The sequence below is a fragment of the Taeniopygia guttata genome, chromosome 5 (assembly GCF_048771995.1).
Source record: "Taeniopygia guttata chromosome 5, bTaeGut7.mat, whole genome shotgun sequence".
NCBI classification, from domain to species: Eukaryota; Metazoa; Chordata; class Aves; order Passeriformes; family Estrildidae; genus Taeniopygia; species Taeniopygia guttata.
The window spans coordinates 62,997,656-63,014,989 of NC_133030.1; the positions used below are offsets into that span (position 1 = coordinate 62,997,656).

The 17,334-nt window shown below is 43.3% G+C and overlaps 1 protein-coding gene across 1 annotated transcript in view; it reads left to right on the forward strand.

Moving 5' to 3' along the window:
• Positions 1-17,334, forward strand: part of MAP4K5 (mitogen-activated protein kinase kinase kinase kinase 5) — a 60,797-nt gene that overhangs the window by 18,966 nt on the left and 24,497 nt on the right. The window contains exons 2-8 of the mRNA XM_012574151.5: positions 1,052-1,109; positions 12,804-12,894; positions 14,023-14,087; positions 15,010-15,065; positions 15,517-15,564; positions 15,653-15,695; positions 16,845-16,917. Coding sequence (XP_012429605.2) covers positions 1,052-1,109; positions 12,804-12,894; positions 14,023-14,087; positions 15,010-15,065; positions 15,517-15,564; positions 15,653-15,695; positions 16,845-16,917 — 434 coding nt within the window. The remainder of the gene's footprint in view (positions 1-1,051; positions 1,110-12,803; positions 12,895-14,022; positions 14,088-15,009; positions 15,066-15,516; positions 15,565-15,652; positions 15,696-16,844; positions 16,918-17,334) is intronic.

The following is a 17,334-nucleotide window of genomic DNA, read 5'->3' on the forward strand; positions in this document are numbered from 1 at the left end:
TAATGACTCTCTTCACAGGGTCAAATTTCCTTTACATCCTCATCTTAAGTCCACATTGATTTAACTTGAAGCCAGTTTTCCCTCAATTTTCTGTAATCAACCTCTTCACTAGATTTCAGCTGTTCAGAAGACTCTGCATATTTGTTAGGGCAAGAATGGAATAATTGGGATTAAACTCCTGTAACTCTTGGATGCTCAGCCTAATTAAATCAGGTTGTGTGTTCTGGTGATGGTGCCTGAGTGATTTAGTTACTAGAAAGTGTTCACAAAATCCCCTCTTAAAACTTTCTATATCTGAGGTTCCTGTAACATCTTCTTTCAGCGCTGAATTCTCAGTTGAAATTTGGAGCATATCCAGAGAGGACAGCTCTGTAGAGGCTTAATTGGAGCTGCTTCTTCTTCTGAGGGGGAGGATTGTGGGACCAAGGAAGGAGTTTGCAGAGTGAAGTTGTTGCAGGGAGATGTGACTCATCCCCTGGTGCCTCTCCTGCCCCTCTCAGTTCCACTTTTGGTGCACACTGAGGTTTAGCACCATGAGAAGGGTGAGCCCCTGGTGCTTCCCTTAAAAATGGTACTTGAGAGGGGTGAACTCTCATTTCCAGGTTCAGGTCGGACATGAGGAGGAATTTCTTCCTCTAAAGGGTGGTCAGGGGTTGGAAGTGGCTGCCCAGGGAGGTTTGGAGTCCCCATCCCTGGAGGTGTCAGGGAATTCTGGATGTGGCTCTCAGTGGTCTGGGCTGGGTGACAGTCACAGGTGGGATGACCTTGGAGGGCTTTTCCAGCCTCAGTGATTCTGTGATTTCCTGGTTGATGTTTCAAAGTCTGGAAAAGAACTGTCAGGAGCAATTCACAGTTCCAGCCAGGCTGGTGCTGTGCTAATTCCAAACCCAAATTATCCTCACCCACGTTGGTCTCAGCTTTGCATTGTATTTGTATCAGACAACATCATATTTTTGCACAATCTGCAAGACTGTGATATGCTTTTGAATTATGATTAAATATATCTTAACTATCTTAACTATATCTAAATATATCTTAACTCTTGTTTCAGGCTAGAAATCTTCATACAGGAGAACTGGCTGCTGTAAAAATAATCAAGTTAGAGCCTGGTAAGTTTTACATTCTTTCCTGTATTTTTGAATCATATTTTCATTTTTTCCATGTGTTTATTTTCACCCACTGTGAAGTTCTAGACAAAAGAAGTGTTTGGGGTTGGTTTTTTTTGGTTTTTTCTTTTTTTTTTGGTTTTTTTTTTGTAGTTTCAGTGGTTAGATGACAGGAAGCCCTGCAGGATGTACCACTGCTCTTGGCTGTGTCATGCTCACTATTTCCTTGTTTGTTCTTATCTGCCTGATCAATTGCTGCCTGAAGAGATGTTGCAATTACAACGTGTTATTAGTACAAAGAGGAGATCAGGGACAGATGGTAAATTGTGAGCTCTGAGCCAGTGAGGAGCTGTTGGGCTGTGGGAGTTGAAAGGGGGAAGGGATCAGGCAGTGATCCCAACTCCCCCCAAAGGTGCACTGGGAAAACCAGAGCCCTGTGTTTGAATGTCATCTTTTCTTTCTGTCACTTCCCCACAGAGTTTCTGCCACTCCTCCTAAAACCAGGAGACCCAGGGGATCTCCCTTGCTGCCCAGGAGATTTGTTGAGCTGGAGTTTAGTCTGAGTCCTGCACAGAGAGTTGAAATCTAAAATTGTGTCCTGAGTGGAAATCATAGAATCCTGGAATAGCAATATGCTGGAAGGGTCACAAAATCCCAGAATTATTTGAATTGGAAGAGAACTTAAAGACCATCTGGGGCTGAAGGGCCTGAGGGGAGGGTTAATTTTTATTTGTGGTTGGTTCTGTGCAGGAAAAGAAATGAGTGTGAAGGCTAAAGGTAGAAAAAGCATGGGGAGACTCAGGGCAGAAGTGAAAACCTGTGCCTTTGGGTGACTGTGACTGCTCAGCCCCCTTGGCAGAGCAGGCCTGGGTTTATTAGGTGGCTGCAGTGATAAGGTTAATTAGGCAGTGGGGACACAGGGACAATCCCTCAAACCCTGTGTGAGCTGCTGTGGCCAGAGTTTGGGGCAGTGGGGCTGTGGAGAGCCAACCACTCTCCGCAGCAGGGCTGTGGTGAGGCAGCACTGCTGTTGTGACAGAAAAGGGACAATAATAACCCAGTGCTGCCTTGGTGAGAAGCTTCCTCCAGCACTGTGTCACTGCAGCTAATCCAAATGAAGTGTATCTGGTTTTATTCTGAATTTGAAGAACTGTTTTGGAAGCTGAAGTGAAGCAGGGGCTGAATCCTCTGTTGATAGAACTGAGGGAGGAGCTGGTTCTGCCTTTCCTTGTCCACTGCTTCTTAAGCCCTACAGTGATAAATGCAAAACTCTGGCCCCAATTTTAATTAGCACTGATGACCATGTCTTGTGTTTAATTATATTGGTCTGATCATCACAGGGAAGCTATTTTTTTCTGGTTTGTTTTGGTTTGGTTTTTTAATCCATCTTCTTTTAAATGTTGCCAACCTGATCTCCATCCATCTCATGTACACCCACAGCCTCCTAGCAGGGATCTTGTTGGGTGCTTGGTTTTAAGGACAACTCACAGCATTTATTTACTTACTCCTTTTTCAGTTCTCATGTTTGAAATACTCAGATTTTTAAAGAAATTATTCATTGGCTGCTACACACTTCAATTTTCTGACTGATTTTAGGGGTTTTGAGTAGTTTCTGAAGACTGTAAATTGCAGGACACTACCAATTCCTGGACCAGGTCAGGAACTGTTGAAATTCCCTGTGGTGGTTTCCTGGGAAGGGCAGCCCCTCCAAACACCAGCACAAGTTCCTTTCACACAGTAGGGCACTGCTGGAATAAAATTAATAATAAATTTCCTAAATTAGAGAGTGGAGAAATAGGCTTGGGAGGTATATACTGCATCTTCTGGAGAGGAGGAGGAGGCTCATAGATGGCAATTAATTAGCTGATTAATAAGAGCTCAAAACTCAACACTTGATTAATCCATAGACAGGGGAATTGGGAGCAAAAGACTCTGAAGCAGAGAGTGCTCCAGAGGAGGTGAGGGATGTGTTGAATAAAAGCTGAAGGAACTGCACTCAGAAAAAAAGCAGGATTTGAGGAGATTCAGGATACTGTTGGCATGGCAGGGGTGAGTCCTGGTTTGTTCCTGTTCCTTCCTCATCTCCTGCAGGTAGTGAGTGAGTACCCAAAAAGAGCTGGAAACAGATCCCAGCATGGATCTGTATTTATTTTATTTCATCAACTCCTACCTTTGTCTCTTCTCCAGACAAAGAAAACAAACTCAGCTTTGCAAGTTGCTGTCAGTAATTTATTTGAATTTGGGGCAGTTCTCTAGGTCTGCTCCCACAGTCACTTGGAGTCAAAATAGTTTTTTTTCCTTTTCTGTTTTTTTGGGTTTTTCTTTTTTGGCATAGACTTTGGAGAGCATTAGGCAAAAGTATTATGGCACGCTAATGACATTTCCCAGCATTCCCTGAGTACAAATGCTTCAAATAATTTGGGAGCCAATTCTATTTCAGAAACGAGTCCAACTGTACTCAGCAGCATAGCAGCCAAAACTGTCTGAAACACTAAAGCCTCTTCCTTCTATGGGTTTAGCAGATGAATCTAGAGGGGACTCAATACAAAGAGGGAACTATTTGCCAGTGGAGTTTTCAGCCACGGAACTTTCTCCCTGGGAGAATATCATAAAAAGTATTTTTAAATATGCTAATGTCTGTTTTAAATACCGCTGTTATGATAAATGCCCTCTGTCGTGTTCAGAACCTTCTGCGAGGTTACAGAAGACTCTCACTGCTGGGTTTTTGGGGTTTCTTTTGCTCCAATGATTGCATTTTCCATTTGAGATCCCAGAAATAGGCAGTTACCTGTTTCAAGTTGGATGTGGAACTGGACAGGGAGCTGTAGGAGGCAGAGTCGTGCAGAGGTGTGAGATGTGCTCGGTGCGTTCCAAGCCAGCTCTGCTTCATGAGGTGTGTGTGGAATCCCATGGTTCAGCCAGCTCAGGAAGGGGATTTTCCACACAGGAGCTGGGCCACAGGGCTGAGTCAGGGTCACAAGGGGGTCTGGCCCCTCTGGACCACGAGAGCAGCACGGCAGAGCTGCCCTGTCAGCCCAGGGCCTTTGGGGACTCAGGCAAGGCAGCCTTATTTCCCATACAATGAATTCCCCAAAGGTGACATGAGCTATGGAGAAGAACCAGCCTGAGGCTGATTTAAACTAAGCCTGAGGCTGATTTAAACTAAGCCTGCTGGGCTTGAAGCATTATTGGCAGCACCGCACCTGGGGTTGAAGAAATATGAAAATAACTTCTCATTACCATACACACCTTCCATGCCTCGTGCCGTGCAGCCTGGTTGGGTTTGGGATCGTGTCTGGGGCTGAATTCCTGAGGTTCCAGGAGTTCCAGAGCCATTAAAGGCTGGACATGGCCTGTGTGTGCCATTCCATGTCCCATGTGGTGCTGCCGGAGCCTCAAAACTGCTCAACCCCACCCAGAGAAAAGCAGAGGCAGTGTGGACTGGAAATCTACAGTGCCCAGAATTTTAATCATACTTACCTTGTTGAAATGGGGTCAGATTTTATTTTGCATCCTTATAATGAATAATAATCCACTGTCCTTCTTAAGAAATGTGTGGATCCAGAGCAGGACCCAGGTAGTGCAAGTTTTCACTTAAGACAGAGTTTTTGGGATTGGGAAAGTCGACAGAAGGGATTGTAGTGGGGGAAGGAAGTGCTACAAGTAGGGAAGAAGCTGCAAAGTCCCACATTTGAGTTGGAAAGTAATGCAGAGTGTGACACCTGGGGTGAATTAGGAGAACACATCATTTGGCAAAATACATCAAGAAAAATAGCAACAGTGAAAAGGGAGAGTGAAGATCAAAGACTGAGCTGTACAACAGTGGGTAAGTAAGGCAAGGAGAGAGGAGAAGAAACTGCTAAGAGAGAGGAATCTCAGAATCCCTGAATGGTTGGGGTTGGAAGGGACATTAAGGATCATCCAACCCACACCTACCCTGGGCAGGGAGACCTTCCACATTCCCAGGCTGCTCCAAGCCCTGTCCAACCTGGCCTTGGACACTCCAGGGTTGGGACAGCCACAGCTTCTCTGGGCAATAACAATTATATATGTTTAATTACCAATTATATCTTGAGAGGCTGCTCATTGAAAGGACCCAGGCAGGGCAGAAGAAAAAATCCACAGGTAAATTGTTGTGGTGTTGGAGCACTCACTCCAAACTCGGGTGTGCTTCTCGCTGTGGGGCTTGTGGTAGCACATCACCATCAGAAATATTTTGTATCAGCAGAGAGATAATGAGGACCATCAGTGCTTAGTAGTTGGCAGCTCCATGCCCAGCAGGAAAATGTGCTGGTGGAAACATAACTGTTTCCAAATAGCTGTTCCCTGCTTGGAATCAAGTTTCTTGAGTTTCAAGTTTGGGGAATTGAAATTCTTTCTGTTGGACTGCAGGTTTCCATGAGTCCTATGAAAAGCAGGCTGGATAAAACAGCATATAAACAAAACTTCTATAGAAGATATGGATAAAACAGGATGAAAGATCCTGCATTTTGGGAAAGCCATCCCTTTTATCAGCACAGCCAGAACCTTCCTGAGGTTCAGGAGAGTGGTTTGGAGTGAGTGACTGGGATCTGTTGGAGCACAGGGATGTTGGGAAGTCAGCACAGACCTCACCTGTGTGAGAGGCTGGGAGAGCTGGGAATGTTCCCCTGGAGAGGAGAAGACTCTAGGGAGAACTCCAAGCCCCTTCAGGGCCTAAAGGGGCTCCAGGAGAGCTGGAGAGGAGCTGTGGATGTTGTCTGGCTGGGGAGTTTGTGGATTGGGGCAGAGAGTTGTCATTCCCATAGGGATTCCTCTCCTTGTTTGGGGAATCAGGTTGTTGAAATAAGAAATGTTTGAGGAATGGTCCCAGCAGAGGCTGCAGTGGTGTGACCCTACTCTTTGTCCTTCAGTGTCCCTTGCAAGTGTCCCTCCAATCCTCTTGTTGAATGTCATCTAATTTTCAAATTACAAATGTTAATTATAGTATTAAAAATCCCACATCTTCGTTATAGTATTAAAATCCCAGGTCAAGCTGCCTGGGGAGGTTTGGGAGTCACATCTCCATGTCCATCAGCGTGGTGGGGACTGTGAGGGATTGGACAGGAGTGCTGCACCTTGAAGGTCTGGTCTCTTCAAATGTGCCTCTGTCCCACCCTCTGGTGACACTGGGCTGTCTCTGAGTGCCACCACTTCTCTCCTCCCTCTGCTCCAGCTCCCACACAGCACCAGCTCCGTGGTGCAGCTCAGAAGTGATGCAGAATAAACCAATTTAAAACAAAACCCAGGAGTTTCTCACCCAAGAAGTCACAGCTCTTCCCAGGGGTTGTTGTGACAATTGACCTGGGGTCTTCTTGCGGGATGGGACCACTCAAAGCAGTGGAGCACATGAAAATATGTGCAGGAATAAACTTGACTAAAACCCATCAGGATCAGGAATGCCCAAAGGCCCAGCAGTGCTGTGTGGTGGGCACGGGAGCCAGCAGAGCCTTCCCGTGCTGCAGGGTGCAGGGTACAGCTGCTCTCCATCCAGGAACACTTGGCAGGATCTCTCTACATTCCAGCTTTGCATAGAATCACAGAGTCATGGAATGGTTTGGGTTGGAAGGGACCTAAAGATCATCCAGTGCCACCTCTGCCATGGCAGGGACACCTCCCACTGTCCCAGGCTGCTCCAAGCCCCATCCAGCCTGGCCTTGGGCACTGCCATGGATCTAGGGGCAGCCACAGCTGCTCTGGCAATTCCAGCCCAGCCAAGAATTCCCAATTCCCAAATTCCCATCCATCCCTGCCCTCTGGCAGTGGGAGTCATTCCCTGGGTCCTGTCACTCCATCCCTTGTCCCCAGTCCCTCTCCAGCTCTCCTGGAGCCCCTTCAGGCCCTGCCAGGGGCTCTGAGCTCTGCCTGGAGCTCCTCCTCTCCAGGAGAACATTCCCTGCCATCCCAGCCTCTCACACAGGTGAGCTCTGCAAGTAGAATAATTCACAGCTGTTGGTGTGCCACCAGTTTCCTCCATGATCTCCCATTTAAATTTGGATTTATCATGAATTTACCAGCCCTTACCTTGCTCAGCTGCTGGGATGGGCTCAGATCCCACCCCCACGACAGGGGGAGGGTCCTGGCAGCTGGGGACAAGCAGCCTCTTGTGCTGTCCAAGGAGAATATTCCACTGTGGGGCTGTGTCCCTCTCTGCAGAGGTAAAACCCCACAGCAGAGGAGGCTGCAGAGGCTCAGTGCCTGCTCAGCCTCAGACTTTGCAGCATTCCCTTGATGGCTGTTCCCGCCTGCTGTGCCACACATCCCACAACTGCCAACACGTGAGCAAGCAAAACCCAATTTTCCCAATTCCCTGTTATTCACCATCAAATGCCTGACTGCTAAACCAGACTTTTTTGTATGGATATTTTGTCACCTTTGGTCTAATTCTTTTTATCTTGTTGTCTCCCTCTCAATGAAGTATTTTCTACAAATTCTGTCTGCTTTTTTTCCTGCTATCCAAGGATATTTAATTTTTGTCCTATTCCAGTGTCTTTTGCCAAGAGTAATACTCCAGCTGCCTGGAAACTCTGAATTAGTTTGTTTTGTATTCATTCTTGTAATCTTTGAGCAACTATACATCTTCTCTCCTATCTCTCTGTCTCATCTTTCAGAATCATTTCTCATTTCCTCCATATTTTAGCCAAATTTTTCTCATGGATAACTTCTCTTCTTTCCATCTGTTTGCTACTTCTCTATCAGCTCCCTGTCTTCTTTCTTCTTTCTCTTCCAAATCCTTTTCCCCCCATTTCTCCGTAAGTAACCTCCATTTCTTGCATGAATTCTTCATTTATAAATAGCAAATCACAAGATCATCTTTGCTGGCTCCCTTTACTACAGGCAGCATCATTCCAAGTCACTCCTGGTGGGTTTTGTTGAGTGTTTTCTTCTTTTTTTTTTTTTTATTTTTTTTCCATTTGTTGGAAATTTCAACAAAAAAAAAGTTGGAAATTTTAAACATCCCAGATTCCCATCCCTGATATTACTTCAGTTAGGAAAAAACCTTTTCATCTGTCCAGGAAATGTAGCTTAAGGCAATCTAAGCCCATTGCTAATTGTCCTGTTGTAAAACTGGAGACAGATTATCCCTTCTCCCCACTTCCCTGCTATCTTTTATGTGCATGAAGGTTGTTATCTTTTCCCTGTCAGTCCTCTTCTAGCCCAAAAATCTTCATTCCTTTCAATTTTCCCCCATTAGTCATGGTTCCTAGAACTGCCTTGGCACTGGGAAGCACGATCCACGCTCAGCTCCAGCTGCTGCTGCAAGGTTTTGCTCTTTTGGGGAAGCTTCTCAACCATGATTTTCACATGGGGCACTGTGGAGTCTTTGCTTCTTTTTGCCAGGGTCAGGACTAAATGGTGAGATGGTATTTTTTGTTAGGACTCAGATGTTTGTTAGTTCTTATCTCTGTTTGTCTGGGTTTGAAAAGCCAGGTGTGTGCTGAGGAAGGCAGGAGCCCCCACTGAAATGGAAAATGTAAACTCCCTCCTTCTGAATTGTTATCATTTTGAAATTAAGGGGCTCTCAAGCAAAGATATGGGAGCAGGAATAACAGTTCTTTACTAGGGAAATTAAAAATACAAATGCAATAGTACAAAAAAATACAAAACAAAGCAGTGGCAGAGTCAGAGCAGCCCTGGCAGGCTGTGGGTCAGGGAGGTGGCAGCAGCCCCATCCCAGGGTGGCTCAGCCCTCCTGCAGTGCCAGCTGTGCTTCTGCTGGAGCAGGATCCTGCACAAGGGGGGAGTTTTCCTCTGGAGCTCCAGGGCTGGGGGAGATGGGCCTGGGCTCCTCTGGGAATGCAGTGGGAAGAAAGCTGCTCCTCTGGGAATGCAGTGGGGAGAAAGCTGCTCCTCTGGGAATGCAGTGGGGAGAAAGCTGCTCCTCTGGGAATGCAGTGGGGAGAAAGCTGCTCCTCTGGGAATGCAGTGGGAAGAAAGCTGCTCCTCTGGGAATGCAGTGGGGAAGAAAGCTGCTCCTCTGGGAATGCAGTGGGAAGAAAGCTGCTCCTCTGGGAATGCAGTGGGGAAGAAAGCTGCTCCTCTGGGAATGCAGGGGGGAAGAAAGCTGCTCCTCTGGGAATGCAGGGGGCAAAGGCTGCTGTGCTGTTCCCAGGTCAGATTGTATCCAGGTAGGAATTCTCGGCTCCTCCCCTGGGCAGAGCATCTCCCCATGGATGATGGAATTTTCTCAGCCATGCAGGGACACTCAGTGCCCATGAACAGCAGAGATCTCCTGGAGGGAGGATTGGCTGTGGGAGAGATAAAGAAAACTGCCCAAAGAACAGCAGAGAACTGCCCCAGCTCTGACAGATGACAATAGAATACACACATATCTTACAACCCGGGACAATGTTACAGTCTCACAAACCCTGAGTTCTGCAGCACTTCACTTCAATAGACTAAAAATTAAGCCCCATCTCTCTCTCTACAAGGCCTTTTAAGGGTAAACTGGCCAATTAAGAAATGACACCTCAATTATTTTCACTTTTAACCCAATTACCAACCACCAGTGCCTTGCAATGTGGGCTTTTTTATCCAATTACACAAAACACTCAAACCCATGGAGAAGAAGGGGAAGAAGAAGGATCAGCTCCACCCTAAAACCTCCATCTTGCTCCATATCTATTACTATATCCTGAAAACTTAAACTCTGAGTTTTCCACCCTGTGATATCACACACTTCTATTCAACTCCACCCCCACAATCCCAGCTCTGCCATTCCATTTTGGAAACTTCTCCACGGCCTCAGGTCAATGCAGAGTTCTCTTGGGGCTCAGAGTCTGTCAGCACAGAAAGTCTGAAATTCTCAGCAATTCTCAGGGTTCCAACAGGTCAGGATTCAGCTGTGCTGAAAGGCTGCAGCTGGCATTTCAAGGATTCTTTGATTTGAAGAGGCCACTTGGATTTGGCATTGGATCCGCTGAGTTCATGGACAACGCATAGTGGAGATAGAAGGAATTTTTTCAGTGTGGGTTGGGAGGATTTTGCTTTCAACCTTGTTTAGATTTGACTTTCTTAAAAATGCTTGAGTAGTTTGAAAATGCTCCAGTTGTCTGTGAGAGTTCAACTATTTCCTTCAGGAAGTTTGTTGGAGAAATGGGAGGAATGAACCAATGAGATTTAAACTTGAATTAAAGAATCTTATAAAAATGAATGAGAGGGACTTTGAACAAGGGTCTGGGGGAACAGGACAAGGGGGAATGGCTTTAAACTGGGAGAGGGTAGATTTAAGCTGGATATTGGGAAGGAATTCCTGGCTGGGAGGGTGGGCAGGCCCTGGCATAGGTGCCCAGAGCAGCTGTGGCTGCCCCTGGATCCCTGGCAGTGCCCAAGGCCAGGTTGGACACTGGGGCTGGGAGCACCTGGGATAGTGGAAGGTGTCCCTGCCATGGCAGGGGTGGCCTTGGGTGGGATTTAAGTTCCCTTCCAACCCAACCCATTCCATGATTCTCTAAACTCAGGAATCCTTCACTGACAGTGAGCAGGATATGTGAATCCAACCAAAGCTGTAGCTGCAGGGAACCCCTAAACCAAGCCCAGTGTGAAATCTGTGCTAATTTTATTGAAATTGTGTTGCCTTTTCCCTTTTTCATTGGTTAAAAAAATACTACTGATGTTTATAAAAGGCTCTTGAATTTGAAACTTCTCTACTACTGTTTTCCTGCCCCAGTGACGTGTTTCTTCATATAGTTTAAAATCAAGAAGCCTGTGAGAATTTACTTAAATTAGTCAGGGCTGGATTCCTGTGAGTGGGTTCCCTTTTACCTTTGTATTTTGAACTTATTTTCTTAAATAAAAGCCTGGCAGTCACTGAGACATAAAGGTTGTGATAATTTCTTTCATAACATACTCCTACTTCTGTTGCCAGCAACATTGTTCTCAGGGAAGCTGCCTCAAAGCTCAGAAAATATAAACATCTAGTTTAAAAGAGGTTATTAAAAATATTAGCTGTGCTGCTACTTAAATAAACACATGAAGAATTCAATTTACACCAGTGCTTGAATCCTCTTGGACTTGTCAAAATCATCTAAATTAAAGGGAGCAGGATGAAGCTCTTCATGTTTTCTGGGTTGGACATCTCTGACTTTTATATAGGAGGGAATTTTACTGGGTAAACTTGAAACAAAAGTAAACATCCCAGAATAATTTGGGTTGCAAGGGACATTAAAGCTCATCCCATTCCAGCCTTGCCAGGAATTCCTTCCCAAAATCCCATCAATATGTCCCATTCTTCACTTTAAAGCCATTTCCCCTGGTCCTTCCATGCCAAATGATGAAAAAAGTTAATAATCTATAAAATAATGAAAGCAGAGCTGCAGAGTTTGAGTTCAGGATTCTGGGGAGAATATCTTCTGCTTGGAAATTCTCTCGAGGGGATTTATTATTCCTGTAAATACAAACAGAAATTATATATCTGAAATAATTGCTTTTTTAATTTATAAAAAAATTACCCTTTTATGTTAAAGTGGCATAAACATGCCCTGCTCATAATGATTTTTTTTAGTAGATCCTTGTTTTTCAAAAAAAAAAAAAAAAAAAAAAAAAGATATTTAGGATGTGCCAGTGTGCAAAATCACTCAACCCCCCCTCCTGAGCTCTGAGTCAGCTGAGTGGGCGTGCAGGCTCATATGCTCCATCCATGTCCCTTGGGAATGAAATATTCCTCATAACCAGCCTGTGGAACGTGGGCTCCACTCTTTCCAGGCTCTGGAATTCAGCAATCCTCACTGTTGGGAGCCTTGTGCTGGGAGCAGCTGGATGCAAACAAAGATTGAAAAGTAAAATTTGAATTTACTCCCATCCCTCCCTGGATCCCTGTGCTGCTTTCCTGGAGCCCTCTGAACTTGTGGTCACTCTCAGGCCACCGGCTCTGGTGGTCTTCAAGAAATATTTGTGCAAGCCCTGCTCTCTTGGTCTTCAAAAAATATTTGTGCCTCACTGTTGGAGCTCTGGGTGCTGAGAATTTCAGATTTTCTGTGCTGACAGACTCTGACCCCCAAGAGAAATCTGCATTGACCTGAGGCCGTGGAGAAGCTTCCAGAATGGAATGGCAGAGCTGGGATTGTGGGTGTGGATTTGAATAGAAGTGTGTGATATCACAGGGTGGAAAACTCAGAGTTTAAGGGTTTAGAATATAGTAATAGATATAAAGCAAGATGGAGGTTTTAGGGTGGAGGCTGATCCTTCTTCTCCACCTTCATCTCCATGGGTTTGGGTGTTTTTGTGTAATTGGATAAAAAAGTCCACATTGCAGGCCATGTTGGTTATTGGGATAAAAGTGAAAATAATTGAGGTGTCATTTCTTAATTGGACAGTTTACCCTTAAAAGGCCTTGTAGAGAGAGAGATGGGGCTCCATTTTTGGTTTATTAAAATGAAGTGCTGCAGAACTCAGGGTTTGTGAGACTGTAACAGAGATAAAAACTAGGAAACATCTGAGCCTGACTGTGAACCATCATCTCGAGTGCCTTCAATCCCAACCTCCACAGAGGTGGCAAAAAGAAGCCAAAATCCAGCACCTCACAAAGCACAGCACAAGGAATCCAGCTGGGCTGATGGGCTGGCCTGCTCAAGGTTTGGCTGGGCTCCAGACCCTTGGAATGTTTTCCCAAATTCTGTGCATCCCTCCAGTGCCCTCTGAACGTTCATGATGTAACCCTGGCTGCTTCCTGTTTTTCAGGAGATGACTTCTCACTGATCCAGCAAGAGATATATATGGTTAAAGAATGCAAACATTGCAACATAGTCGCCTATTTTGGGAGTTATCTCAGGTAAATCCCACTTTTTATATCAATATTCCTGCTGGTTCTCTCCTAAAACAATCCCAGTTTGGTTTAGTCCTTGTATCCTCATTAAATCTTCTTCCAGAGGTTGAATTGCCCTTGGTTTTTCTTTTTTTTTTTTTTTTTTAAACCAACCAAGTTGTCTTTAAAAAACAAAAGTGACTAATATTTTGTTTTCTCTGCTGGCCAAAAGGCTGGAATATTTTTATCACTAGGAACTGAAAGGAACTTTTCCCTTGGAGACTCTTGCACCATGTCCAGTCCTACTCACACATTTATCAGTTCTAATATAAAAGCAGCACATTATTTCTCTAGAGCAGAATTGCCTTTGGATATTTTATTTAATTATAGTTGTCTGGCCTATGAAAGTATGGCTGGGGAGTTAAAAATCTGAGCTGCTGGTAATAACATTTTTCACAGTTCTGGTGTAACAGAGGCAGAACCAAGGTGCTGTCAGCTCCCTGCACCTTTCATTAAATATCATACAGGAAATCTGGGAATATTCTCCATTTCTGTGCAGCTGTGCCATTTATCAGTTGGCTCTGTGGGAATATCAATCTGCACTTTGCCTGCTTGGTCTTTTTTCTCTGAGACTTCATCTTTTTCTTGGAGGGCTGCATTTAAATAATCCCTGCCGCCCAAATAGACTCAAGTGGAACTAAATGGCCAAATTTATAATTCCACATTTTGGGGGGCATGAAGACTTTTTTAGATATAATGAGGTCATTTCAATTTAAGATTGAAACACTGAGTTTAGTGCAATATTTAATCACACTAAATTTTGCTGATAGCAGATAAACCTCAGGTGTTTTATTGCAGAGTTAAAGTACACCTTTAATGTTTCATGATGTTTAAATATTTCTCAGGGACTTTGGAACAAAACTCTTGTTTTGACTGGTGAAAATTATATTTTTATATTTTTAGATCAATATTTTTATATTGATAACATGAGAATTTATATTAATAACAGTGTAACTGCTGGTCATGTATCATGATGTGTATGTTTAACAGAGTGATTAAGACTAATAGAAAATAATTTAAATTATGATGATTAATTCTGTTCTTCATCCAGATCAATCACCTTCTGATGCCTATGTTTTAATTTTGTTTTGGTAGCCGTGAGAAGCTGTGGATATGCATGGAATACTGTGGTGGGGGATCCCTCCAGGACATTTACCATGGTATTTGGGCAATTATTTTCACATTTTTTACTTCTGGAAGCTTTCTGCAAAAAGAAAAATACATAATAAACCTGCAGGGAATGGGTGGTATTGGATGTGGGGGTTTTTTGGGGGTATAAACAGTGTTTTTTAGCTACAGTCAGTAGATTTTGAGAGCACTTTTCAGATATAGTTACCAGCATTTTTAATATTTATAATATTGACATTTTAATATTGACATAATATTTGACATTTAATATTTGACATTTCATGGCAGAACAGTTGGATAGGAGGTGAGGAAGCAGTTTTCATTGGGAAATCTCAACATTTGATCTTTTAAGGGGGAAAATTACTCTTATTCCTGCCCCTGTGAAATACCATCTCTCTCTTGTATTGTTTTTCTTCCTGAAGTTTCATCTGGAGTTGTTGATGCTCTAGAATAATTTATTGGAGTTGTTGGAAAAACAGCTGGGGACTTGCTGTGCCTTTAAATGATGACACTGAGGTTTTGGATGCCTGAGCTCTTTCTGCTTTATTTTTCAACTGTTTAGTACAAATCCTTTAAAACAATTCCAAGCCCCTTAGACAGTCCCTGATGTGAGACATTCCCATTTCTAATATTAAAATATTAGCAGAAGTCACTTTCAGTTTCCTGTCACTAACAGAGTACTACAAAATCATTTGTAAAATAATAATTAGATGCCGTGAAAACAGGTTTTCTTCTCACTGTGGGTATTGTCCTCTGGGATGGGGCTGTTTGGGGTTTTTTTTACAGAAAGCCTTTCTGTAAAACAGCAAACAAACCCCTCTTTTCAGCTCAATGTACAATACAGACCATGTAAAACCAGCCTTTAACTTTGGCATGGACAAACCACTTTCTGGCTGCTTCACAGTGTTATTTATCTATGTGTTGTAAACTTAATTTTTGTGTCTTTATTTCCAGTAACAGGACCTCTTTCAGAGTTGCAAATTGCTTATGTGTGCAGAGAAACTCTACAGGTACTGTACTTCTGCAGGTGCACAATAAAGTGTTTATTCCATGTAAATAGAGACAGAAAATTGCTTCAAATCCAACATTTTTATTGGGAATCAAGCAGACACAAATTAACCAGGGTAACGTGTTCTTTTCCATACTGTAAATAAAAATCACCAAGAAATTCTAGTGCGATATAGTGCAAATATTGCCTAAAATATTGAACTGCCTGTCTGCCCTGTGGTGGTAAATTAATGATGTGTGGGGGTAAAATACTGTAACCAGATAAATAAAATTCTCTTTCATTTTGTGACTGCTGATAGCAAAAAATAAAAGATGAAGCATCCCTTATCTGCAAATCTCAAATGTCTCCATTTACAAATCAAATCTATTGAGAAGATTAAATTTATTAAATAGAATTGGCTTTGTAGGATGTTAACAAATGGCAGAATAATTTGTTGTGTCTTTTATTTCCAGGGTCTTGCTTATTTACACATGAAGGGCAAAATGCACAGAGACATAAAGGTAACTTGGAACCTTGAGAAATTTATCTTACAGTTCCAAGTGCAGGAAAAAATATTCCTTATCAGATTTTGAATTCATTTTGTTTTAGGGTGCAAACATTCTCCTAACAGACCATGGAGATGTTAAATTGGGTGAGTTTCCTGAGTTTTATAATACGGATTTAATTTCCTTTATGGAGCCACGTGGACGTGGCACTTGGGGACATGGGGTAGTGCTGGGGAATGGCTGGACTCTATAATTTAAAGGTTTTTTCCAACCTAAGTGATGCCATGATTATTTGGGGCAATAGATGAAGATAGAAAGTGATGACAAAGTATGTGTCCATGGCTAGGCTGTGTAGGACATGAGTTTTGTACTCTATCAAGAAATAATTTATAATTTTATTATTCAATCACTGAGCCTTTAAACCTCCCAGATTTTCTTGGAATTTGCCAGGCTGGCATTACCTGGATGTCAGTTTTTATCCCTCAGAGTCTTTGAGGATGCCCTGTTTGGGGCAGCCTGTGGAAAAGTGGGATCTGATCCTGGTGTGTGGTGTTGGGCAATTCCACAAAGGGGGAGGAGAGGAAAACTCCCAGATCTGCAGGGAAAAGCTGCCATGGGATGTCACCATCCCTCTGGAATCAGGGCACCTTTGCCCCCAGAGCCCTGTGGGGAAGCAGGAATGCTGTGTTGGGAAAGGAGAGCTTTTTAAAGAAGGAAAAAACAGGAGTAAAACCTCGACACTGAGAGGAGATTCCAGTCCCTGCATTAAACTTGGCACACACAGTGGTACCTGCCTTTTGCCTGCTTGGATTTTCCCAAGTCATCCTCCAGCTTTCATGCCACCAATCAATCAAAATAAAATGGATTTAAATGATTTTTTGGCTCTGCAAGACCAACTGATGTTTGAAAGGGCAAGGGATGATTGGCCCCTTGACTGAGTCTCCAGGGTGGAGAACAGATGCCCCATCACAGTTCCTCCATAAATAACACACAAAAGGTGCCTTTTCCAAGGCATAATGTGTTTTTTCCTCTTAAATTGAATATCCAAAAATTCTGGTTGATGTATTGTGAGATGTAAAAAACAATCTAAGAGTGGAACTGTATGTAGAAAGAAAACTCTTTGATTTGAAGTCATGTCAGTGAAGACATTAATGATCTTATTATTAATCTTTATCTGTTTCCCTTAATGAATTTTTAATTTGCATGAGACACATGATTGTTCTTTCATAATACAGGAAGATTGGAGTCTTCAACTGTGATTTCTAAGGCTCTGATGGTTTGATTTTATTTTCCAGCTGACTTTGGGGTAGCAGCAAAAATAACAGCCACTATTGCAAAGAGGAAATCCTTTATTGGCACCCCTTACTGGTAAGAAACCACTTTGATTGCTGTGCTGCAAAGCTGAGCCTATTTATGCCAAAAATCCTCAAACACACACATATGTCTGTAGAAATTGCATAAATCCCCTTTCTTCCAAGTAAAATGCCCAGAGGGTAAAAATCTGGGAAGCGCTGATCTGTTGCTGTAACAAAAGCTACTTGATATTTGAGGCAGGGTTTATTCCCAAATTTATTTTTGCAGATTATTTTCCCTTTTTGGGGGATACCAATGGTTATTTAGTTTCTCAGCCTTACATTTTTAGTGACTAAAACAGTGTCTTTCTGATTTCTGTGCAGAATGGAAACCAGATTTCAGACTATCTTTTAATCATCCCTACTGATGAATGTCTGCACAAGGCAGCATTTGATATGCAAATAATCATATGCAAATAATCATATGCAAATC